Source organism: Nilaparvata lugens, chromosome 2, assembly GCF_014356525.2.
Source record: "Nilaparvata lugens isolate BPH chromosome 2, ASM1435652v1, whole genome shotgun sequence".
Lineage (NCBI taxonomy): Eukaryota > Metazoa > Arthropoda > Insecta > Hemiptera > Delphacidae > Nilaparvata > Nilaparvata lugens.
The window spans coordinates 61,837,675-61,863,482 of record NC_052505.1 but is presented as its reverse complement, the minus strand read 5'-3'; the positions used below and the strand labels follow the sequence as shown (position 1 = coordinate 61,863,482).

The following is a 25,808-nucleotide window of genomic DNA, read 5'->3' as shown; positions in this document are numbered from 1 at the left end:
CTTGTTCAGATGATATCTTTATTCCGAAAACCAAACCATTAAAAGATACATTTTGTTCGACTTATGTTCGACTTTCTTATTTACTCCTGTAATGTTGAAGTAAATACAACATCAGTGAAAACCTGTTCCAATTTATGATAATTTACAATACCTAGACTTGCCGAAATTATATATTGTATGAATAAAATTATTCCAAATTTGTATAAATGTTCACCAAAATTGCTATGCAATATTCTTTTGCAAAGGCAAGGCTCCCTTACTTATTTTATAACATCCTATTAAAATATTTGTCATGTAGTTTTTCCTGGTATAATGTAGTACTTTGATAAACATTTGTACTGGTAATACATTTGTACTGGTAAAACTTTAATAATTGTTTACTACATTTTACAAGAACGCGTGCACTGCTATCTCAAAAATAATATCAAAAAGATACTTTATTTCTATTTTAAAAGAGATAAGAAACTATGGTATATATTATTTACAATATTATGAAAACAGAAAGAATTCCTCACAAGACCAAAGGTAAATAATGTCCTTTGGAAGATCAGAATGTAAGATGTGAATTTTATTGTCATACACTGACTAATGTTATAAACTAAAGGGTTTGGCCATTGGGGTACTTTGGGGGGGCATTACACTTGGATTGGCGGGGTATGCGCCATTGCCCTTGGGGGGACTGGGCACCCCTGTGGTTCGGCAAACAGCCGGCCGGCCCTGCCACTACATCTACTCTTCACCACTACTCTACTCCACCACTCTTCTTCAGTCACTCGTAGTTCACCCCTCAAAGTGGTTGTGTGTGATTTGTTCAGTGTCCAGAGTTCTTTAAAAACTTTTGATAAAAAAAAAACTTTTGACAAGTTTTTAAATAGTTGCGATTTTGAAAATTTATATGTAAAATCCGCCAAAGTTTCATCATTGCATCTTAAACCGTTTTGCAAAATACAGTAAACTGTTTGCAAACGATTTCACATACAGTAAAAATCACATACAGACAGGCAAGCGTCTGAAATAATATTATAAGAAAACGTAAGTTTTAAGCCAGCATCTCTTGTGGAGGAATACAATCTCTCATGTTGGTATTTTGTCCTTGTATTTTACATTCAATCTTAAAGAAAAGCTCATCAAATGTGGTCACCGACATCCGAAAATAATTAAAAAACTTATTATAATCACTCCTAAGTTGGACAAATAGAGAAGAAAATGCTCCATGAAGCTGTCTTTTCTCTAGAATTGAATGAATCCAAACACTTCGGCTCCGTTTCCTCTTTCTCCTGTGGTAGAGCAAACATAGCACAGCCAATTTCTGAGCTCTTGACAGTACCATTGCATAAATGCGACTGAAAACCAGAAGTTCATAGGCCGGTATATGCTAAGTACATTAAACATATTCTGTTATTATTGGTGCCGTGTCCGGCGACCGTCGAACGGCAGTTGCAGTGTGTTCTGGTATTCAACCGGCGCCGGACCCGGCGAAACAGCCGGGTCCTCTGAATGGGTCTGTTGCCCATCCAGAGGGGCAAATTGAAAAGTTTTTTGTCGTTACTAGTCATTTTTATGCAGTTTAAATAAGAAACGGAATTTGATAAAATTTGTAGAAGTAAAATTAGGAAATAAATTGTGTTTGTTCTAAGTAAAGTGTAATGAGTTTCCTTACTTCATATATTGAGGATTTATTACGTCGTATATGTGAATTTCAAAAGTTTAAATTATGGAAATGGTTAGTGCCAAACTGTTGTTTTTATTTAGCTCAAAATTTAGTTAAATAGAATGACCGAGGCCCGAATTTAGTTACAGCAAGTTAGCAAGTTCTCAAGTGTAAAAATTGGAAATTTAATATACCTTCTGTCCTAAATCGATTGCTGAATAACTCTGTTTTGTTTGAAAATTTGAGATGTGACATGATTTTATTAATTAGATTTGACTAGTTCAATAAACCTAAAGTTGAAATTTATTAGTATTTTTCATTGAAGCTCCTGGCTTGTAGTTGCTAGTTGCTAAAACAGGTGCCAATTAAATAATGATGATAATCTGTGCATTTGAAGGAACGAATCCACTATCAGCTACCAACCGATCAAGGATTCAAATGAATTAAATGTTTGATAGCAGTATCATTTCAGAAAATATTTAGAAGAGTAGAAACACCCCCTCCGTTTACAATATTGTCATTCATTGTGAAGCTGTATGCGCATAGTGGCTCACTAAGGTGGGAGGATGCAGACTATCTGTACTTCAAATGGCGTATTCCATAAGTAGACTGAAATAAATCTCTCTGTGATGATGACAGTCTTACTTTTTGAAAATTCTAGGCAGTTCAGCGGGTAAGCATGCAGTGTTGGAGCACTGGCTATGCTGGGGACAGACGCCAATGGCAAACGCCCCCGACATGGGTGGGCTCTCAGGGATAGACAGTCCGACACAAGGTGTACTCAGCTTGCTAGGCTCTTATCTGTGCATTTATTAATTCTGCCGTCCTTTATGGAATAATTCTATAATCCAGGATATTATATTGTGATAAATATAAATAAAGAAATCTGATTTTATGACTTCAGTTTTATGAATTAAAAAAAAAATAGAATCTACTTCTTTACAATCATAGACTCCGCCATTCTGTATTAACTTTATTATTATTGTACTGTAACGTGAACCAACGATGAGTGATGATAATTGGAATTTTTTTTCAGGAAAGCTTTTCGGTAGACCATTTTCTACAAGAACATAGGAACAAAGCCAATTTAGAACGAATGCGCGATGATCTAGGAGTTTACTTGAAAGTACTGAGATCAGCAATGATTGATCTTATCAACAAAGACTACACAGATTTTGTGAACCTGTCCACAAATCTAACGGGGCTTGATAAAGCAATCGATAACATTCAAACACCATTGGGACAACTTAAAGACGAACTTACGGTAATATTTTTTCATTTTATTATATTTTATTAAGTTGATTTCGTCAAATGCCGATTATTGCCATGAATTGTATGTTCAAGCTGTTAGAGGTACTTGTCTTTGTATACATTCTCATGCACAAAATTCACCTTCAAACTTTTTATGTTGAGACACGACAACCAGCTCATAGAATATTCATTTGAAAGACTCTAGAATGTTTTCACCACTTTAAAAAAATGGACACTAGTTTTGGTTCTCACTAGAGACTAATTATAGTGTAGTAACCTAGCAATTTTTAAAATGTAGAAGTTGTAAAAATGTCAAGTTAAAACAGTTTTATCCAATGTGGATGTATACCAGTACATCTACTTCACACACAGAAAGCTATGATTGTAGCAATATGTACAAAAAATTTAATTTATAAATAAATTACAATTTTGTAAATGTGTGTTTTTATACAGAACAAGCTTCTAATTGCAACATTGGTATTCTTGATAATATTTCAAGTAACTAGCCTAGATATTTTATCACCAATATCGATTAATGCATGTTTCATCTGAACTACTGAACTCATAATATTCAATATAATAATGTGAATTGATTTTCATCTTTTTAAATTAAATACATGCAGGAATAACAAATATTTCAATTTAAATTTACTACCTTTGACGCTATTATAACCCAACAAAACATAAATTATCAAGCACATTGACATAGACTGTGGGCAACCAGGCTACGTTTAATTCTGTGAGATTGGCAAGATGTGACAGCTGCCTCAGAGATACGGTCAAAAATATAGTGGAGTGGTGAAGGTAGCTTCAAGCTTGAGATTGTTGAGTATAATGCATCTATTTAAATATTGGCGCACATAGTGGAGCGCTATGTTTCGACCATTCAAATACGAGCATTATTCTAAACACTCAAGGTTGAAGCTACTTTTTCCCTTCCGGTATGCTTCTACCGTAATGGAGATTACTGTGATTGAGGCAGCTGTGTCCTACCTCTCTCGATCTTTGAGACGCTATGACATCCTGTCAATCTGAAAAATTAAACGAAAACTTGACCTGGTTGCCCATAAATGGTTTCTCCTTTTGTCTATCGTCCATATAACGGGTGTTTCATTAAGGACATAACCCAAAGTAAATTGAAAAAAAATATTACTCTGCAAATCGGTATATATGGAAATTTTATGACAATAATAGTTGATGACACCCTAGCTTGTCATGATAACCTTTTCAGTTAGTATGTTTAGGTTAGGTACTGCAACAAGCGATTGTTTGATAACTTCCGTGGTTTACTTTGTTGGCAGGCGAGTTGGACTCTTATCATCTTGCACATTACCATTTCTAAGAAATTTATTGATAATCCGCTTTATTGTTAAAATAATTGGAACTGCAGTGTATGAAAACTATTCATTACCTATTTGGACCAGATTTGTAAGATTTACAAACAATATAGTCTCTAAAACTAACATGCATTCATTCTTGAGAAAACCAATTTCTGACACATAGTGACAAAACGAAAGCTAAAACAGTACCAATAAAAAAGTAGTTCTCTTCAAATAAAACTTACATTTGGTCTTTAATATACTTTTGGCAACAAGTTTTGGGACCGAACATATATACTTATTACTACCATCTTCTTAAACTCTGGGTTGCGTTATTTAATGAAACACTGTTTCATTAGACGTTATCAATGTGTTATAGCTAATCTATGTTATGTTGGTAAGGTTTGGTTACGTTATCAATTGTACAAGTGATCTAAATAATAGCAGGAAGAAACACTCGCTAGGGCTGCTATACCAGACCAAGTTTCCATGTAATTCTGTTGAGTTTACTATAAGTTTAGGATGATAGAACAAGATTTGGGTTTTTCTATTAGATTGACAATAAGGTGAGAGGTGAGTGAGTACATATTTTATGTATTACAAAAATGATTGAAACAATGTGGATGGACATTAGTCTTTTATTCCTGCTAACTCAATCTCTTAGCTATTCAATTCAGTAACTGGTACGATAGTGAAAATATTGATACCGGCACTTTAAGCTTATATAAAAGCCTACAAACTTTGGACGTTTAGACAAGTGAGACAAAAATTGAGCGTCAGGCTATGCCTAAAATTCCAGAATAGGCAAGATATATATATCTCCATGGATACCAGTCAACAAATTCATGATCAAGTCAATCTGTTTGAATCAAATTTTAGCAAGCATGGTCGAAATAACATGATCACTGCTAATTTTATAACTGGCAACAAGGAGTGGCCGTAGTCGAGTGGATCAGATGCTGGCTTTATGATTCAGAGGCCCGGTTTCAAATCCCGGCCCGGGCAGATATATATCTCGGGCCACTCCCGTGTTTCGGATGGACACGTTAAGCCGTCGGTCCCGGCTGCCTAAAAAGCAGTCGTTAGGTCATGTCAGAGGCCATGAAATCGATCAGTTGCGACCTGAAAACTCTGACACCAGACCTGAGCCAGCCAGGTCACTCGATATTATTATTATTTAACTGGCAACAGAAACGTTCATGAACTACTAAAAAATTCGAAGCTCGACTCCAATGGCAGTTTTCACAGTAAAAGCTAAATCTTAGTCTAATCAGCTGTTGGCCTGAATTCAAAATGTACTGAATTATGGCAAACAAGACTTTATCATGATTTAATTCAGTTGAAAATGAAATATAGTTTAAACTGGCACTGTGCAAACGGCACCACGTCACTTTAAACTTCTCAAGTGTCTCAAAATGTTGCTGCTAATACTATTTTACAAAGCAATTTTAATTTAGTCAAGTGTGTTTCCAATATTGAATGTTTAAGGAAACAGTTTATCTAAATGAGTACTAAAATAATAAACCTTATTCCGGACCACTTCCTCATAGATTAGTAGAAAAACAAGATTAGTAGAAAAACTTAACTAGAAATAAAAATCTGGACATAACTTTTTCTTCCATATCGACCTATGAATCTCGGGATTTCTGCTCAAACTACTGTTTGCAAGGCCAATTGTTTTAGATACTTTTGTTAAAAGTGGACTCGCTTAAAATTTTTGCACATTTTTTTCCTTTTTTCCTACTTTCTTCTCCAATACTTCCCTTTTTTTCCTCTTCACCCTTCATTCCTTACTTTTATACCGTCTACCTGCCTATTACATGGGAAACCATAGTTGGTTAGGTATTTTTCCTCCTTTCTTTCTTTCTTTTCAGCACACCCCACCATGAAGCCTGTTTTTGTATTTCATTAGAAATGTATTTTTGATTGTTTTTTTGTGTTTTGTTTTCTTTCATTTATGTTGTGTTGATTTGAATAAAATTGAATTGAAATTGAAATATTCATGCTTGTAGTCTTTCACTGAATTGGAGACGTAGCAGAAGTAAAGCCTGTTCTCTAAGTTGAATGTCACTAATGGAATAAATAAAAAAGCTACAGTCAAATACTAATTCATTTATTGTTTTTCATACAAGTGCAGCAGGTGCAGCTGAACGTGAACGAGGCGATGGCTGAAGTCACGTCACTGCTGGAGAAACGGAGAAAAATTGAAGAGCAGAAATGCGTGCTGGCGAGTGCCATCAAGGTGAACAGCTGGCTGAGAAAACTGACCCAACTGCTGATTGCAGCTGACAGCTGTTTCGCTGTCTTACAGCGAGCTGTTGCCGACTACAGCCAGATCAAGTTCCATATTGTCCGCTGCCAGAAGCTTCTCACGCCTTCTGATAAACTGGTCAGTGCAGTGCATTCAAGTTAGGAACAACAATAACAATAATTAGTACGTAATGAAAATATCGATACCGGTACTTTTAGCTTATACAGGATGTCCCACCAAGGTTGTAACAGCCGTTGACCATAGATTCAACTCTACATTTCTGACAAAAAATGTTCAGTAAACTTTTTTCCTATCGACCTTAGTTTTCGATATAGATTTTTCGATATTTTCAGAATATGCCTACTTCCGGTCATTAAATACTCAATAGCTCGAAAACTATTGGTCGAATTTCAATTTCAAGGGTATTGTTGGAAAGAGAAAAACATTTCAAACAAGAATTATGTAATTTTTTTGTTGTAAGATATTTTGTAGTTTTTATTATTGTTTTAACTTGAAAAAATGCTCTTCTTCAAATTCAAAGTGAAATTTCAAACCGTTTTTTCTCGGTTTTTCTCCGGGTGATTATAGTGGTTTCAATATTTCAAAAAAATTCAAAACTATTTCCATTTCATAAGCTTTTGAATGAGTATAAATTCGAAAAGGTAAGATCCATTATAAAGTGTTCAAAACTACTAATATCTGGTATGAACCTTCAAAATGAGGAAATTCACAAACAGCATTCATCAAGTGGTGATCCTAGGGTGAAATCACCTGATTTCTCTTTGACAATATTCACAAGTTTTAATCAACATTCTACAATCATTTTATGACTTTTTCAATAACTTGCATTATTTCCTGTACCATAAATCCTGAATAAAATAATAAGTGTATGTTTCAGCCTATTTTCAGTATAGTTTTCAGTGTGCTTTCCAGTTAATTGGCATGATATGTATCAACTTTGGCTAGCAGAGAAGTGTTCGTGTTCATTATCATGAAATTCACCTTGATTTAGTACTTGAAAATGTTATTGGTGTATGGAGAGTGTGGATGCAATTCAAGAGAGGCAGAGAGAGTATACAGGAGACGTTTTCTTGACCGAAAACACCCATCTCATAACACGTTTTTAAGATTGACAGATGTCAAGATGGTAAGGGTCTAGGATCAGTTTCAAGGTACGAGAGGCCCGTCTTAATTTCTGAAGCTTTTGAGAATCTTATTCTAAAGTATTTCGAGCAGAATCCTCGATCCAGCATCCGGCGGGCAGCTGGGATGTTGGATGTTTCAAGAATGATAGTTCAAAGAATATTGAAGAACAATAACTTTCGACCATTTCAAGAGTTGAACGAACCTGATACTGTTTCAAGGATGCAGTTTTGCCGTTGGATATTAGTACAAGATTGTATTTCAAACATTTTATGGACAGATCACAGATAAGTACGTTCACAAGAACTGGTGCTGTAAATTCCCACAATAACTATTCCAAATACATGGACCTTTCATTTATCCTGCAAGAATAAATGGTAAAGTTTTTATGGACTTTCTGGCCAATGAGCTTCGCGAATGCTGCACAGTGCCTTGCCGAGTAGCTTACAATCCGCGCCACTACTCCACTTTTACTGCACCAATTGTTGTGTTTTCTTTCAAAACCATCGCTAAAAACGAACGGGAATATAGGATGAGGAAGTACCGGATGAACGAGGTTTCACTGTATTTGTTATTTTCTTACAAGTCTAAAAAACTATGTGAAAAATGCATTGAAGATAGTAAAAAGTATTTTGAACAATTTTTCAAGTTTGCATCTTACATGTTATGCAAATTCAGTTTTAATGAAAGTACAATATGCGTATAATTGACATATTTGCTTCTTATAAATTCACTTACTCCGTTCACTAACCTATAAAACATTTTATTGTGTCTTAGGATTGTGTATGACGTTTTTATTTTTTATTCCAGAAATGTGATCAGCTTGGACAGAAACTCACCAACATGATTGACCAGCGATTCATTTCATGCTTGATAGACCAGCAATACCACAATTTACCTACCCTGCTAGGTGAGAATCCACTATGCAAAATTCATCCTTATTAAAATACTTTTGCAGAACCTATCACCATAACTTTATACTAGATCAAGTTACTTGCGTATTGCCCTAAAATATGTTATCGGCCTTATAAATATATGCTTCGTTTGTATCAGAAAATATGGTAGGCTGTAGTAGATTGAATGAAGAATGAAGAGTAAGTGAAAATGAATGATGTTGCTTTCTCGTGACGTTTGACAGAACTGTTTGGACTTGACTGCTAGATGGAGTATTGAATAAGTGCAGAACATTTTTGCAAACAGGGACGCTTTGCGAAAAGGATTAGAAACAGTAAGAGGCAGAATCTGTCTCGTGTCCCAATTGGGCCACTTTTGATTCAACTTTAAACCGTAATTTTTCCCTCAAAACATTTTGCTTCTGGCTCGAAATTGACTCTTTATAAGTTTTTCCTTAAATGTAATTTTAAATATAAGAAGTTTTGGGCGAATGCCTATTTCCCCCTTCTACACATTGTATATTCCCCACCTATTTTATAAAAATATGAAAGTCCTGTAATAAGTTCAAAAAAGGCTTCCACGCACTAAAAAAAGAATTCTCTTTATTTTTAATATCACCGTACCACCTATATCTGTTATTTGGTCTGTGAACCTTCAATTTATATTGAAGGGGTCTTCAACCTATATTGAAGTGTTCTACAATTTATATTGAAGGCCTGCAAAATGTTTAATGCACAATGAAACATCAAAGATCCTATTAATTATTTGTTTAGTACTAGAAGAAGGCACCAATCGCAATAGATTAGTTTTTCATGTAACTCATTGTAATATTAATGTCTATTAACATTCTCCATCTATCCAAGGACACAAAGTTTCTATTAATCAGGCCCCTGATGCAATAAACAAATAAGTCGATGAAAAAATTTATTAATTTATAAACTATACAGTAAAAAAATAGATTCATAAATAACCTGATCATTCATATTATATTGATAAAATATACAAAGTGGTAAAATTACTACTCAACACCAAATTATAAAACATAATGTACCATAAAATTTAGTTTACTAGTTTAATGCCTTCTCAAGAACAATAGAATCTTAACGATATGCCGGAACATCACCATACAGTTCGTTGCATTGTTAGCACAAAATATTATTTGTTGCCAATACAAGTATATGTTTACAGTAGACTAAATCTCTCATTGCAATAAGTGGGTTGGATCAATCTATACAGGTTGGGTGAAAAGCCCGAGAACGGCTTAATATCTCATATACAAAGGTAATTATACGGTGGGTGTGATTGGGGATCCTACTCAAATTAAAAATACTACTTTACTATGACTTTAAAAATCTGGTCCGCCAGCTTGGATCCGCTATAATGAATGCAACTTAATTTTTTTAAATAGGAAGGTTGTCATGCCTTACATGATTTCAATACAGAATTCCAAGACAAAATGAATGGCGAAAACCGAACATCGATATCTCAAACCGTTTAGAAGATATTCATATTATTAATCAACACCATGCAAAATAGAAATTATATACATAAATGGTATTTATTAACCTTCCGGCAGTCGCGCTGTTGTGAAAAGTACATCAGTGTCAGTTTTTTTGCTGCACAAAACTATTGAATGGGGTGGTGTCAGTGAATGAGTCACCTATGCATTCCAAAACTTTCCCCCATTACTGCACTGAGTGCAATGTTTTATCAACCGAGCAATGTTTTAGTCTTTAGGTGCCATTTAGTCGCGACAGTGCATACGTCGCACTGTGCATAAGATAGGGAAAGACTGTAAACGAACCAATAGCACAGAATTAATGGCTTTGCTTGATGTACTTTATTGTGATATGAAATGGTAATCATCCAAATGTTCATAGGCGTAAAATAATCCAAGAAGATGGAGAAAGTAATTATACAATTAATATGCTTTGACAGTAAACAGAGTACATAACACTTGGAAAATTGGATGATGTACAAAATACAACACGCGACTGCTCGTGTGATTGAGTAGGGCTGTAAATATCTTCTAGACGGTTGAAGTTGCATTCAAAATGGCGGATCCAAGGTGGCGGACCAGATTTTTAATGTCATAGTAAAGTAGTATTTCAAATTTGAGTAGGATCCCTAACCACACCCACCGTCAAATTACCTTTGTGTATGATATATTAAGCCGTTCTCGGACTTTTCACCCACTCTGTACAGTAAGTAAATTGAATGTGCTGTTGTCGCAGGCATGTATCTGACGTTAGGCAGAATATCGGACGCCGAACAGCTGTATCGCAGGGACGTGGTTGCACCAGCCATGGCTAAACTAATCAACGAAGAAGCGCTCGCTGGACAGCCGAGGGGATTGCAGGGTCTCTACCACTCTATTATCTCGTTCGTCGAAGAGGACATGAGGCCACTGCTCGCTCTCACTACTGCGTCGTCTAATAGGTGCGTTATTAACATTCATTTCAAATTTATTCACAATTTTTTTTCTAAAGGTAAAAAGTTTATTACTCTTTACTGTCTTTTCTAAAAGGTGTGCTTTAATTGAAAGTCAGTTACAAAAATCTTCGCAAAAACCATTGAATTGCTGCCTCCAAAAATCGTTAGTTGAAACTCAATCTAGAGTGAACCCTTTGGTTAGTTTTCACAATTCCAATATTAGGCATTCTTTAGTGAGATTCACTACAATCGTAAGCATTAAATGAATGGGAATGGGGACTAATTGTCCATCTCTGCTGTCAAGGTTGGTTAACATAATATATATTAATCAATATCGATTAAGGATTTATCAGCTGGTATTATTATTGCTTCCATGCACTATATACTTCCATTTATATGTATAATAATTATTATATTCATCATTGGGTATTTCATCAAGGCATAATAACTAAACGGATCTCTCAGCCAATAAAAGTCGTGAGAATAAATAATTTATAAGCTGGTAAGATGAAATTAATGTTGGACATTAATCATTAGTTTCACTTCCAAATGTTCATCTGGAAGTTACCTACGAATAAAGAAAGTGCATTTGTGCATTTTTAAAATAAATAGAGTTTTTTTACATAATTAACTTGAATGAGGAGGAGGTCATGAAATGAGATGAGTTATAACGTTGAAGTAAAATTTTGAAAGTGTGATTAAAAGCAAAAAAAAATTGATTCACGTGTTAGAAATTGGGTTATGGGAAGCAATGTTTCGTTAATTTACATAAAATATATTTAGGCTATTCACTTTATTCACCAGCTTATAATGCACCTTGTGGTTAATATTGAAACAGGGAATCCTATTGATATGTCGACCTTCCTTGAGAGCAGTGAGGACCAAGTAAATTATAAGGTATGCTGACTTTTTAAGTGAATCTGACTATGGTTACTGTGATCAGGTTACCAGAAGTCATTATCTTGTTTGGCAGTCTCTCCACAAGTAATGAGGTACAAGTTCGTACTCAAACAACATTGTCATACATGACATCAAAACCCATTCAATTTTTTAAATATTATTTGGTAAATTGGAAATCTGGTTGCGGATTTAATTATCAAATGAGGGGGTCAGAATACAAGGTTTCCAAGTGACATTCTTCATTTTTTGAGTTAGCTACAGTAATCGATAGTGGTAAAAATCTAGTATACAAGAGGTATAAGCGTAAGTCTAATCAGTGCTGACATCTGGTGTAAAATTTGTATTTGTATTTAACTATATTTTCAAACAGCTGTTGATAAAGCTTGTTGAACTATATTTTCAAACATTTGATAAAACAAGAGATCAAAGTGACTTTGATCTTTTTTACAGAACAACGGTTGCTCGTATCCATCAAATTAAATTCAACCTTGATTAAGCCATGTCACCAAGCAAAAGATACCTCAAGAACCAATTAGCGAATCAGATAATATTGCAATGAGGTCATTAATCATTGTTCAATTGCTGGTAAATTTGATAGATTTATGTGTAGCTAGACAATAGAGTTTTGTTTGGTAAACAAGGGGTACAAGTGATACTTCTTATCACTATTTACCTGATAATTGAGAAAGGAGAGCAATTCGAGACATGAAACTTGCCGTGCTACCAATTTTTCCTTAAACGGTTGGAATAGCATTTAACACCTATCAAACCAAGGACAGTTGTCGGCTCCAATAAAATAGATTCTTGATAAACTGTGAATGGATCTATTGCCTATGAATGAGAAATCCAGTTTTCAGAGCAAATTAACTTATAATCTTCAGATGAAATTTTGGCAAAACACAGAAATATACAAAGAACAATAACTTACAAGCCTAATTATTTCAAGTAACTACGAACTAAAATACTTATCTAGTTTACAGTTGAAACACAGTGGCTATTGGCTTTACTACACTAATAGCGAATTTTGCACAAAAATTTATATAAAACTCAATTTAAAACATTAATAAACGAAAATGATTTAGAGCAAAACTCCACGACAACACTTGTAGCAAGCCATTTTTCAGAAGAAGGCAGAACAGGAAAAAAAACATAAGTTGCCAGTCACGAAAACAACGCCCTGTTCAATATCAATCTCCACAGACACGTCATCAAAAAATTATAACTTATAAGTTTAGAATTCACATTCTACATCTGTTCTCAATAAAACTTTATTTTGAAAATGTTATTTTAAATTTTTATATATATCTCGATTTAAATAAACCTTTATCCAGTAATTTGTTAACCCTGCCTCGGTGACATCATGGAACAATGCAACAAACATTTACGATAATAAATTCTCCGTCAAAAAGTTTATCCGTCTATTGATAACTCTGACATTTACTATAAAGTTCCATAGATCTCGAATTGAAGATTCGATTCCAATGTGAGAAGAAAAATGTAATATTACAAATACCCCCCTCTTGACATAAAAAATTTTACTGTTTGAAAAATTCAAAGAAAAAATTTACATTGACCCTAATGAAAATTGTTGAAATTTAAATTTGAGAACAGTAACAATTTTTTCTAGAAAAACAATACATGTCACCCTATAATTGAAAATTATTATAAAAATTCATCAATAGCGTTTGTTATATGTTTCCAAACAATATCTCAAAATATAGAATATCAATATTACTTTTGATTTAGCTTTATAATTTAAAGGAAAATATCTCAACAGAAAGTTTAATATGTAAAGAATAGTTTTTTTTTTTTTTTTTTTTTTTTGAAATTGCACATAAATTTAATAGATAGAAAAATTTAATTTTTATTGCATAAAAAAATTTTAGTATGTTGAATAAAAAAATTATTATTATTATTATTTTTTTTTTAAATGAATTGATGAATTGTTACATTTAATTTTCACATAAAATTTCAATAAATCAAAAAATGTTCATTTCTTTCACTATTGACGCGGTTGATTTTATTGATGCACATTTTGGAAAACAGTCCGTTAAGGCACTCAGTATGATTTTCAGTTAAGTGTGACTCCAATGTGATGACGTTAAGTGTTGGGCTGATCTGGATGCACGTAGTGTTGGGCTGATACTTGTAGTCGACTGCTGCATATCAAACTCGATACAGGTGACATCTCAGTTAGCATTGCTTCAGGTTTGTAGTAGACGGCTGCATTCCAAATTCAATACAGAGTCACATAAATTTTGTATCATATTTGTAATTATACAATGTACATTTCAGGCTTGAAATGACAATGTAATTCGTTTTTTGGAAAAGAGATAGACGCTGCATACAGGATTAATTTAGGTGAGGATTAATTTAGGTAAGGTTTGGTTTTTTGATATTTTCAGCTTTCAAGGTTTAGAGTTCTGCATACAGGAATAATTTAGGAGAGGATTTTTTGAATCAATTCTTTCATGATACTGTGACTGTTCTTCTGAATTCAAAGTTGTGAATGTGAACATGGATGGCAATTACCTCCAGGTAATGCAGTAGTGTTGAAGTTTGAGATACAGAGTCAGCAATAAGCATTGGCATTGCTATTTGTGTATGCTTTGGTGTCGGCTTTGGCATCGGCGTTGATATTGGCATTGGCGCAGGCATTGGCATTGGCGCAGGCATTGGCATTAGCATTGGCGCAGATTTTGGCATTGGCGTAGCTATTGGCATTGGCACAGGCATCGGCGTTGATTTTGGTGTTGGCATCAGCATTGGCGCAGGCATTGGCGTAGCTATTGGCATTGGTGCAGCATTGGCGCAGATTTTGGCATTGGCGCAGGCATTGACGTAGCTATTGGCATTGGCGCAGGCATTGATATCAGCACAGGCATCGGCGTTGATTTTGGTGTTGGCATCAGCATTGGCGCAGGCATTGGCGTAGCTATTGGCATTGGTGCAGCATTGGCGCAGATTTTGGCATTGGCGCAGGCATTGACGTAGCTATTGGCATTGGTGCAGCATTGGCGCAGATTTTGGCATTGGCGCAGGCATTGACGTAGCTATTGGCATTGGCGCAGGCATTGACGTAGCTATTGGCATAGATATTCGAGTTAGCATCAGCACAGGCATCGGCGTAGATTTTGGCGTAGTTATTGGTGTAGGCCGCAGCGTTGATTTTGGCGTAGATATGTCACACTAGTTCGAAAATCACCCAAATGTTCTTAACACTCTTCATGGCGTTCACTTGTTACTGATTTCGAGATTCACATGATAACTATTTCAATGTTAATGTCTGTGCTGTACCTGTTATCTTAAAATGCTTATAAACTAAGAAGAAAAACTTGATTAGGCTATCAATACAATCTAATACACATAAAAATTATTTTTAAGTATTTATAAAATTGAAATTTGTTAACATCTTATTATACAGTCAGCAATACATAAATTGTGAAATATGGACATATCAATGATAAATTAAAAAAAAATCATTCATTTTCATCTATTCACTGTTCAAATATCAAATTTTAATCCATTCTTCAAAATAGAAATATAATTTCATAACACCCTGTATCATTATCAAAATTGTAAAAAAAACATCAGATTATCACAACAAAATTTAATTTCAATACATATTTCAATAATTTCAGACAATTGGTCTTCTATTCACAATCATTTCATAATATATCTGCATTTCATTATCATTTAGTATAACATTTCATTTATAGCAAGTTCATTTCACATTTATGATTTATCATTCAGGGTTTCAAAATTATTTAGTTTTAATTTTGTTCAAAAATTGTATAAAAAGCAAATTATTTAATATTGTTAATCATCGTTTGTTGGATACTATAGTTTATTTCGACTCTTCAATGTTCTAACACAAACTACATTTCATGACAAAACTTTACTATCAATCATTAAACAAGAAACCATTCAAAGCATCAATAAGTAATCTGCATCAAAGGCAAACAATATTCATAAGTAATCATCATTTTGCATCTATGGCAATCAACATTATTAATCATTATTTTGCATCTATGGCAATCAACATTATTAATCAACACAAAAAATATTATCTCATTACTGCCTCTCTAAGTCATAACCTCTGTTATTCCTTCTTTAGGCAATAATGGGTTTCCATCTCAAAAAAAACAATCACATACCAGCAAAATTCTAATCAACAAACCCCACTAAAAATTCTACATACACTCCAGCATCCATTTCAAACGATAATCAATCATATCAAAATTTATAGAACAAACAGTTTTAAAATTAAAAAAAAATATCAATTACAAAACACTTTAGAAAAATTTTAGCCTTTAACTCATTTCAATTGATAATATAACACAACGTTCTAAATTAAACCAATTATTTTTTAAAATAATTTAAAATTTAAAGACTGTATAATAAGTATAAACATTTCAAGATTATGATACAAAGATGATCAAGATGAATACTGGGTAAATAAGTTCCCTAAAAAATACAAACAAGAGAAAAAGAAAACTGGGTAAATAAATTCCCTAAAACAATACAAAGAAGAGAAAGATTAATTAGAGCCTATCCTACATGTCAGTACTGAACTTTCATGAGGAAGTATATTTAATAAAATATACTACTATGGAATTTTGTAAATTCCAAGTATGACTCTAATTTGTTATAATTGTGAGCTATCACTCCCACAAAAACAACTGGTGAAGGAAAAAAATATGTTGACTATTGTGACTGGGTGGATAGTTCCTAGATGTCTGTAAGGCAATGTGATAGCAGACTCTAGTATCGGACCACAAAAACAAAAGTATGCAAAAGGTTTTACAAACATTTGTTGTTGCAGTCATAAGGTTTTTATATCGCAAACAAGTAGGTCAGATAATCGAGTCCAGCCGTATGTGGTTCACGCCCACACCTCTAAAAGAAAAATCACACCTACTTGTCTACCAAAAATCCAAAGTATTGGACAGCAAAGAAAAAAAATAAAATGCAAAATGGGTTAAAAGCCCAGAAGAAAACTATAACCTAATTACATATGGCTTATGGCACAATATGCAATGAAAGATGAGAACATGGGACATAATTGCTCTGAAAAACCTAATTACCTAATATGATACCTAAAAAAAAATAGACATGATTAAAATATGTAATACATGATGAAAAAATATACCGCAAGCAAACAATTATTTACACTACAATGGATAGATTTTGGAAAAGTTAAGTTTTATCAACAAATTAAAGATTAGGAAAATAAGCTACTATTTCAACTTCTAATATTATTTCAGAAAAAATACAAATTTAAATGACTATGGACAAGATTGGTTAAGATATGCATCATAGAAGAAATTTACTGAATATTACACAAAGACAGGAAAGAATCGAAAATTGAAAAGATTAAGGGCCAAGAAAATAGGCTACAGGAAAGAAAAAAGATACAATTATGGACTCTTACCATACGTAGTATTTACGGTCATTGCTATTCTGAATCCCGGCATGACACAGGATTCCTAATCATTGTGTGTTGGGGAATACCCTTTCATCATGTGATTCATTGTCATCATCTTGTAAATAAGCAACTTGAAACAACCTTTGAATACTAGCACATCAATGGAAACTTTGTGTTTTGTTTTCTTCAATAACATGATTTTATTCATGGGTTCATTTGTTTTAACAAAGCAATTTTGCTCACAAAAGTCAATCATGCTCACTTGAGAATGCATTGCATACACCTTTTCAATTCTCAGTTGAAAGTTGAACTCATCAACTTGACTCAAAGCAACATTCATTTTGTTTACATTATTCCTAACCTCCACAGAAACCTGTCTCATGTAATCATTCATTTTATTTACTGTTTTCCTAACTTTCGATGTAGTAATCTGATCCATAGAAACATTCGATTTGTTTACTGTTTTCCTAACCTTCAATGTAGCAATAGTACTTTCTTGATAGTTGACTTTCAATGAAGACAACTCCCTACCTACTTCTTTACTCAATTCTACTGTCTCACTATGGTTGACTTTTTCAACAACAGTAACTAGGCCTACATTGTCAGAAACTTGAATGAGTTGATCTTGTAACTTAACACTACTATCATCCTGCTTCAATTTGTTTTCATCTTTCAATGTTTCATGTGCATTTTTCAATAGAAGGTTTATACTAACCTGCTCTAGTCTAATGCTAGTACATTCTTGCTTCATATCATCAAACCTAGCATTTTGATTTTTAAACATTTGGTCTAACTTAGCATTTTGCTTATCAAATTTAGCATTTTGCTCATCAAACTTTTGTGTTAAGAATGCTATAAGATTCAGATCATTTTTAATGTTTGCCATTTTGTAATATGCACTGATTCATTAAAACTTGATCTCTCTTGAACCGACCTCCCACTCAGCAACAAACCATCCACAACCTATCAAGATATCTATCCACTAATAATTTTTATAACCAGGGATTTCATAGTGTACCATTTGGGACATATTTATTTTGTAATTCTGTCCCACCACAGGGGTAACATTTGCCGTGCTACCAATTTTTCCTTAAACGGTTGGAATAGCATTTAACACCTATCAAACCAAGGACAGTTGTCGGCTCCAATAAAATAGATTCTTGATAAACTGTGAATGGATCTATTGCCTATGAATGAGAAATCCAGTTTTCAGAGCAAATTAACTTATAATCTTCAGATGAAATTTTGGCAAAACACAGAAATATACAAAGAACAATAACTTACAAGCCTAATTATTTCAAGTAACTACGAACTAAAATACTTATCTAGTTTACAGTTGAAACACAGTGGCTATTGGCTTTACTACACTAATAGCGAATTTTGCACAAAAATTTATATAAAACTCAATTTAAAACATTAATAAACGAAAATGATTTAGAGAAAAACTCCACGACAACACTTGTAGCAAGCCATTTTTCAGAAGAAGGCAGAACAGGAAAAAAAACATAAGTTGCCAGTCACGAAAACAACGCCCTGTTCAATATCGATCTCCACAGACACGTCATCAAAAAATTATAACTTATAAGTTTAGAATTCACATTCTACATCTGTTCTCAATAAAACTTTATTTTGAAAATGTTATTTTAAATTTTTATATATATCTCGATTTAAATAAACCTTTATCCAGTAATTTGTTAACCCTGCCTCGGTGACATCATGGAACAATGCAACAAACATTTACGATAATAAATTCTCCGTCAAAAAGTTTATCCGTCTATTGATAACTCTGACATTTACTATAAAGTTCCATAGATCTCGAATTGAAGATTCGATTCCAATGTGAGAAGAAAAATGTAATATTACAAACTGTACGTTTGATTTGGTAAAAGTATACTGAATAGTTATAGGAATAGGTGAATATAATTTCTATTTTCATTTCATGAATGAAGAATTAATTAATGTAAGTAAACTTTAGGCTCAATTTTCTTGAAACTAACAATATGTCACTTAGACCCCTTGTGTTATAACCCCTTCAAATGTGATTGATAAAGCGAGAAGATCTCCAATGTACAAAGATGAAACGTGTGTTTTATCACGTTTCGTAAAGGCAATATTATGATTTTTAGCTCCATGCTATACAAACAAGAGTGAGTCGACTTTTGGTCTGTGAATCAAGGCTGCATGTGTTTTTACATAAATAGATTCGGAATTTCTCTTTCAAGGCACGTATTCTTTGAACCGTTTGTGAAGTTGGTTGTTGAGTCAAGGCATTGGTTACCTGAAGGATTCTGTCTTTGAGAATTCAATTATTATAGGTTGTCACAGTTCGGGTAGTTTAAACCTACATAATTGTATTTTCAGGATTTTGAATCTTGTAGGGAAAGCTGGTGTTTTGATTCATCAGCTGGCAGAAGTTTTTTTTATATATTTTTTTTTATTTAAATCGGGAGTGGTTTAATCGAATCTTGAGGATCAGGCCAAGGGACATTTTTCAACGTAAAGTAAGATAATAGTTAATTGAACATTTTTTATTTTTCAGACCCATAACTCTAAATAATAATTTTGTTTTTATTTTCAAAAAACCGGAACGTCCACTATAGTCTTTTTCTCATTCCCACCAGATGATTACAACATGAAAACAAATTCTTCTATTGTTGGATTCATTTTAAGTACTCCTCATAAGCATAAATTATTCCCATTCAAACAATGCTAACAGTTGAAGTGGATCTAACCATAGAAACTAGAGCATGACATCAAATTGTTGAACTGCTACCAACTGCTTCTGCTGAAAGGACAGCTCTTGATGCCAATGAAAGAGTGAGTAGTAAGGAACCAACCTGTAAAGTTGTATTCTCCTCTTGCCAGTCGACTGGACGAGCCAGCACCCAGCAGGAAGGCCAATTCAAGTACAGGACAGCACGTATCTACAGTAATAATTACATGCTACCGATGATCTGCCACAGTAAAAAAAAAAAAAAATCGTGTGGCTTCTTGTTGGCGGGGAGCTCCCAACTCGCCTAAATTTGAAATTCAAGTCGTCAAAGGGCCTTACTACTGTCATACTTCAGCCGGGACCGACAATTGAACGTGCCCATCCGATAAGACAGGAGTGACCTGGTTAAAAACTTTTGGTGCTAAGTGAGTTTGAACGGGAGTTCCTCAGATCTGCCAGTTCTGAAATATTGTCTAGTTTATAAAACTAGATGAACCTATAAGCTAAAAGGTTCTGTTCAGTTATTGTTTAATGGAAAAAGGAAATTGTTGGGAGGTAAGGTATTGAAATTTAAATAGAAAATTAATAATATTTTTCAAAATTTTTCGATAACTTTAGATAACTAACACAACGAAAAGTTGAAATACTTGCTTTAAATACTTTTGAAACACCAGACAATATGAATGACACCCGTTTGAACCCGCTGCTAAACAAACACTCTATTATAATATCTGCTTTAACCTGAATAGTGGAAAACAGGTATTAGCGCAATACGACAATGTTTTTGTTGTTAACTCTTGACCAACTATCATTATTATCACTTGCCTCTGAGTGCCTCAAACGTGCCTCTGAGCGTATTTTCAAAAGACCATGTTCTATTGTTGCAGATCGTCACCACCAATAAAAGGATTTCAATTTATTGTGAAGAGCTGTTGGCCCGAGGTTGAGGAGCGTCTTGAAATGAATCTAACGTCCATCTTTGCTCCTGGTAATCCAGAACTCTTTTTCCAGGTAACATTGCATTTTTTCAAATCATATTTTTATCATAATCAATAATGCTTATTCAACAGATTATGATGCCCAGAAACGTCAAAAAATAGATGGCATATCGGGTGGCATGACATCTTACATTCTCACTATCTTGTAAATTTTACATTATAACTTTTTGAGATTTTAACGCCCAAAGTTGAAATTTTCTGGGCAGATCATTTCAAATTTGGTTACAAATATATATATCCTTGGAATTTTAAGAGTGCAATTTTCACGGTATTGTCTATAAAATAAAAAAGATATCTCAAAAAAAAAATAAAATATCAATTTTGAGATAGTTATTCAATTTTCAAAAAATTACTAAAAATCACAAAAGTTACAAATATATATATCCTTGGAATTTTGAGAGTGCAATTTTCACGGTATTGTCTATAAAATAAAAAAGATATCTCAAAAAAAATAAAATATCAATTTTGAGATAGTTATTCAATTTTCAAAAAATTACTCAATATTAGTTATTTTTAGGAATTCAAAATAAAAAATTTCTCTAGAATAGAATTAAGAAAAGAATATACGTCTCAATTCCAAATTCCAACTGTCGCCTTTCACTGGAAATTATTCCCTCTCTACGAGCGTTGAGCATATCTTCCAGTGGAAAAGCCAAAGCTGCAAAAAGGTCAACGCTCGTACAATTCCCAAATACAGTAGCTTTTTCGACATGAAATTTAAACTGTATTTTAAAAATGCACAAAAATTGCTTTAATTTCGACAACTAAGTAACAAGTTAGCTAATTCAAACAAGACATAGTCAATTCCCACATTAAAAACGCAGGGTTCATCATAAGATAAAAATCAAAATTCATTTAGTTCAATAAACCTGCAACAGAATATGAGATACACACAAAAACAACTACAATATAATACCCACTCAATATCTCACTATTACACAGAAAACATTTGTTTTACAAAAAATACAAGAATATCTTTTTTAATAAATTTAATTATCTATCGATTGGTGCCTGATTTTTTAAGATTAGACCAATTTTAACTGAGATATGGCAGCTTTAGGGGTAGGTCACCTCTGGAGGTTAGTTGCAGTGCATGTCAAGGCATGCGGCTAAAGTCTGCCACAACAATGCATCAGTCTCCGTCTGCTTGGCATGTCATTTGTAAGCTATTTTAGATTATTTCAAACAATAATTAATGTTACATAACCCTCTTGGTCTTGCTTGCTCTTGTTGTAGTCCAGTCACTATATACATTGGTGCTTGCAATATATTATATAGTACCTCTTTTTTAGATTATGAAATTTTGAATAGAATGAGATCATTTGGAACTCTCTATCTTCAATGTGAACTGAGTCATGATTTATCAAAAATGAGTGAAATTTAAAGAAAAAATAATCAATTTTCATGAATTTTAGTTTTTGATCAACAATAACTTTCGATTGTTACCATTCAGATGTATAATCAAAATCTCTCTGGGGGTATTTTTTTGCTCTACAATCTGATATCAGACTCTATCTCATACAGATTTTTCACAATACAAGGAGAATTGTTGTCAGGGGTATCTGGAAATCTATATGAGATAGAGCCTGAACTCAGATTGTAGAGCACAAAAATACCCACAGAGAGATTTTGAATTTTGAGTTTTTTAAGAAACCCTGTGTAGGTTAAAGTATAATAAACAATAGAATCTTATAACACCGATTCGATCTGTGTTGAATTCCAATAGATTGCACTATACTATGGTGAGGTTCACGTTATAATGGTAGTAGAGAAAGATGAAGAAAAGAATGCCGATTCCCTGCCTTCCATAGAAGATAGCTGATACCAATATATCTGATATAAACTGTTCTATTACAACTGTAATATTAACTGCTCATTCTTGTTAAAAATAATAATCAATTATAAATTTATTCGTCAAGAAAATTTATTTTCAATGATTGAATAATACATTTTCACAATTGAGATTAAATATTCTGTTAATTAATTATATTCTACATTGTTCAAAAACAATCTGGTAACGTTTTTACCAGCTGAAGAGGAACTAGAAAAGGATAACGCTATCTGCTTAGGATATAAAAACCAATGTTAATCAATTACTGCCTTTATAACGTGGACCTCACTATATTCCATTATTAACATTTCAAAAACTATTCAAAAAATCCAAGATTGAGATGGCATTTTCTGCCAACAGATTTTCAAATTCAACACTACATATACACAACTTTCTGGATCTGGTTTCCATTTTTAACCTATTTCTACTAGAGACGAACTCAACATAATACAAAGAAATTAATTCCGTTGTTTTATTTATATTTTTCAAGTTTCATTTTCTATTCTGAATAAATTATTATGTATTAAAATCTTTTATTAATATGTTTTTAATCATTGTTGTTGACAAATAGTATCGGCTATCTGTTTCAAACATAAGTTCACCTACTAATCCTAAGCCTAGGAAAACTTCAATATTATGTTTTAATGCACATTGAAATAAATATAAGAAGAACTAAAACCATCTAACTCAATCTATATTGATTCTTAATTTAATTTCAATAACTCGATAGCTTTGAAAAATATCACCACTAACAAGTTCCCAAAAACCTTTTGCTCAAAGGTGGGAAGTAAAATCTTATATGATAATATTTTTATTATCATCATTATTAGCTTTTCAAAATTTGGAAGAAAAAGAGAGAGAGAGTCAACAGAGAATCAACAGTTGAGTCAGTATGTTGTTCTTCATCCAATCAATGTGAAGATTTCTTCTAAGATATTCAATGTTCAACTTGAATGATTCTCAAGATAAACCATCCTAATTAATGACATTCCTCTTTGTCTCTGTACAGTGAAGATCCATATTCAAACGCCCATATTCAATAATTAGGATCATTCACTATTATTTGTGATTTTTTCACAGTATGAGTATGTACATTTTCATCAATCTACAAAAAGATTATCACGAACTGACCTCCGGCTACTATAAGAACAAATTATTTTTAATTTTGTCTTTTGAAATCAGTAATACAATATTCAAGCAGTATGAATTACTCTAACCTTTGTTTTTTTCCTTTCAATTTTAATTCACAGAGATACACTGAATCATTGAAGTTCCTATCCAAGCTGGAAGAATGCTGTTCAAATCCTGAAACAGTGCATTTATTGAAAAATCATGCAAGTTATTCCAGTTTTATGCATCGATGGAATTTGCCTGTCTACTTCCAAATAAGGTGAACATTTTTTAGATTACATCAATATTATTGTTTTTTTTTCTAAATTTTCAGATCAGAATGTTATTTGTTAATTTTTTTGAATTTTTATTCATTCTATATTTGTTTTACACTTTTATTCGCCTCACTCTGGGTTTATAGATTACATACACTCAGTTATAGATTTTAATCAAAGTACTTGATCGTATTGAGATTCACTCCTCTCTAAGATAAGAAGACTTCAAGCAATTCTGCATTGTACCTACAATCTGTAGGTATCTATGTATAGATAAACAATCTATACAGTATACAGCTATTCTCTGCTATAACTTAATTCAAAACGGTTTTGTTACATCATTTTCCCCATGCATTGAGGATTTAAAATTTAATTATCCAATGAAATTTAAAGATAAATATTTGTATGTATCACCTTTCTCAAATGGTGAATTATTATTAGAAAGAATGTTAACTGAATACTCAAAAAATTAATGTAACTTATGTGATAAGTTTTAACAGGCTACAAATTAATAAAACTTATGGGCATAGGTGAACTGAATACTCTAAAAATCAATGAAACTTATATATTCCATATGTTTGATTTGACAGATTCCAAGAAATAGCGGGGAAACTGGAGTATGTTATCGATGAGAATGAAAGTGACTTGAGAAAGCCAAAAAACAAAGACAGTTGCTTCCAGTTGACTGTGACAGAAACGGCGTGGGAGTGTTTGCAACAGTGCTGGGCCGAAAAAGTGTTCATTCCTCAGCTGGCTCATAGGTAATGAATATTTATTTATTCATTGACTCTATACTATAAATGAAAAAAGCTGAGTTTTGAGTCGATCAAATGAAAGGCTAGGCGCACACCAGTTAGTCAAGACAAGACACGTTTAGTCACAATACTTCACATTGTTGCTTATGACGCAACTCACACTGATTGGTCATTGCAATTAGGCATGTTTTCATAAGCAACTATGTGACTGAACGTGTCTGATCAAGTCTTGACTTATCTTGACTAACTGGTGTGCGCCTAGCCTTAGTGTTGCCAGATTTTTTGAAATAGCTTCATTCTCAAATTACCAATTTCCATAAATCTGTATGTAGAGTTTCTTCACCCACGATGTCCGATTGTTGTCAAAAATGATTCTGGATTAAATTGTTCCTTTTTTACACAATCTGGTAACGCCAATATGATGGCTGCGGGAAGCATAAGTCTTAACATAATACTCATACTACAATCATCATCTTACTCATACTAATAATTTACAGTCACCTTTATTATATTTTATTACCTAACTAGCAGCTAACCCGTGTTCCGCAAGGGTCTAATTACTTGACAAACTGAAAACTTGACCTAATGAAATCTTGAAGAATTTAAATTAAGCATATAACCATCCTCGATAAATTAAGAATCTATATGCAAAATTTCAAGTTAATCAGTCCAGTAGTTCAAACTTGATGATGCGTCATTTGTGAATTTCCTATCCCGTACGTGTTATAAGCCAGTTCTTTCCTTTATTTTAGTATAGATCTGATAACCTTCATTTCTATGGGCTATTCAATTTTACGAGAATAATGCCCACAACTTGTACTTTAAATAATTATTAATGTGATAAGGCCCCATTATA

The 25,808-nt window shown here is 33.1% G+C and overlaps 1 protein-coding gene across 1 annotated transcript in view; it reads left to right on the top strand.

Moving 5' to 3' along the window:
• The window catches only part of LOC111043740 (conserved oligomeric Golgi complex subunit 2), a 68,620-nt gene that overhangs the window by 22,253 nt on the left and 20,559 nt on the right, over positions 1 to 25,808 (top strand). The window contains exons 2-8 of the mRNA XM_039422357.1: positions 2,688 to 2,915; positions 6,359 to 6,610; positions 8,426 to 8,525; positions 10,744 to 10,948; positions 20,871 to 20,994; positions 24,063 to 24,202; positions 24,788 to 24,958. Coding sequence (XP_039278291.1) covers positions 2,688 to 2,915; positions 6,359 to 6,610; positions 8,426 to 8,525; positions 10,744 to 10,948; positions 20,871 to 20,994; positions 24,063 to 24,202; positions 24,788 to 24,958 — 1,220 coding nt within the window. The remainder of the gene's footprint in view (positions 1 to 2,687; positions 2,916 to 6,358; positions 6,611 to 8,425; positions 8,526 to 10,743; positions 10,949 to 20,870; positions 20,995 to 24,062; positions 24,203 to 24,787; positions 24,959 to 25,808) is intronic.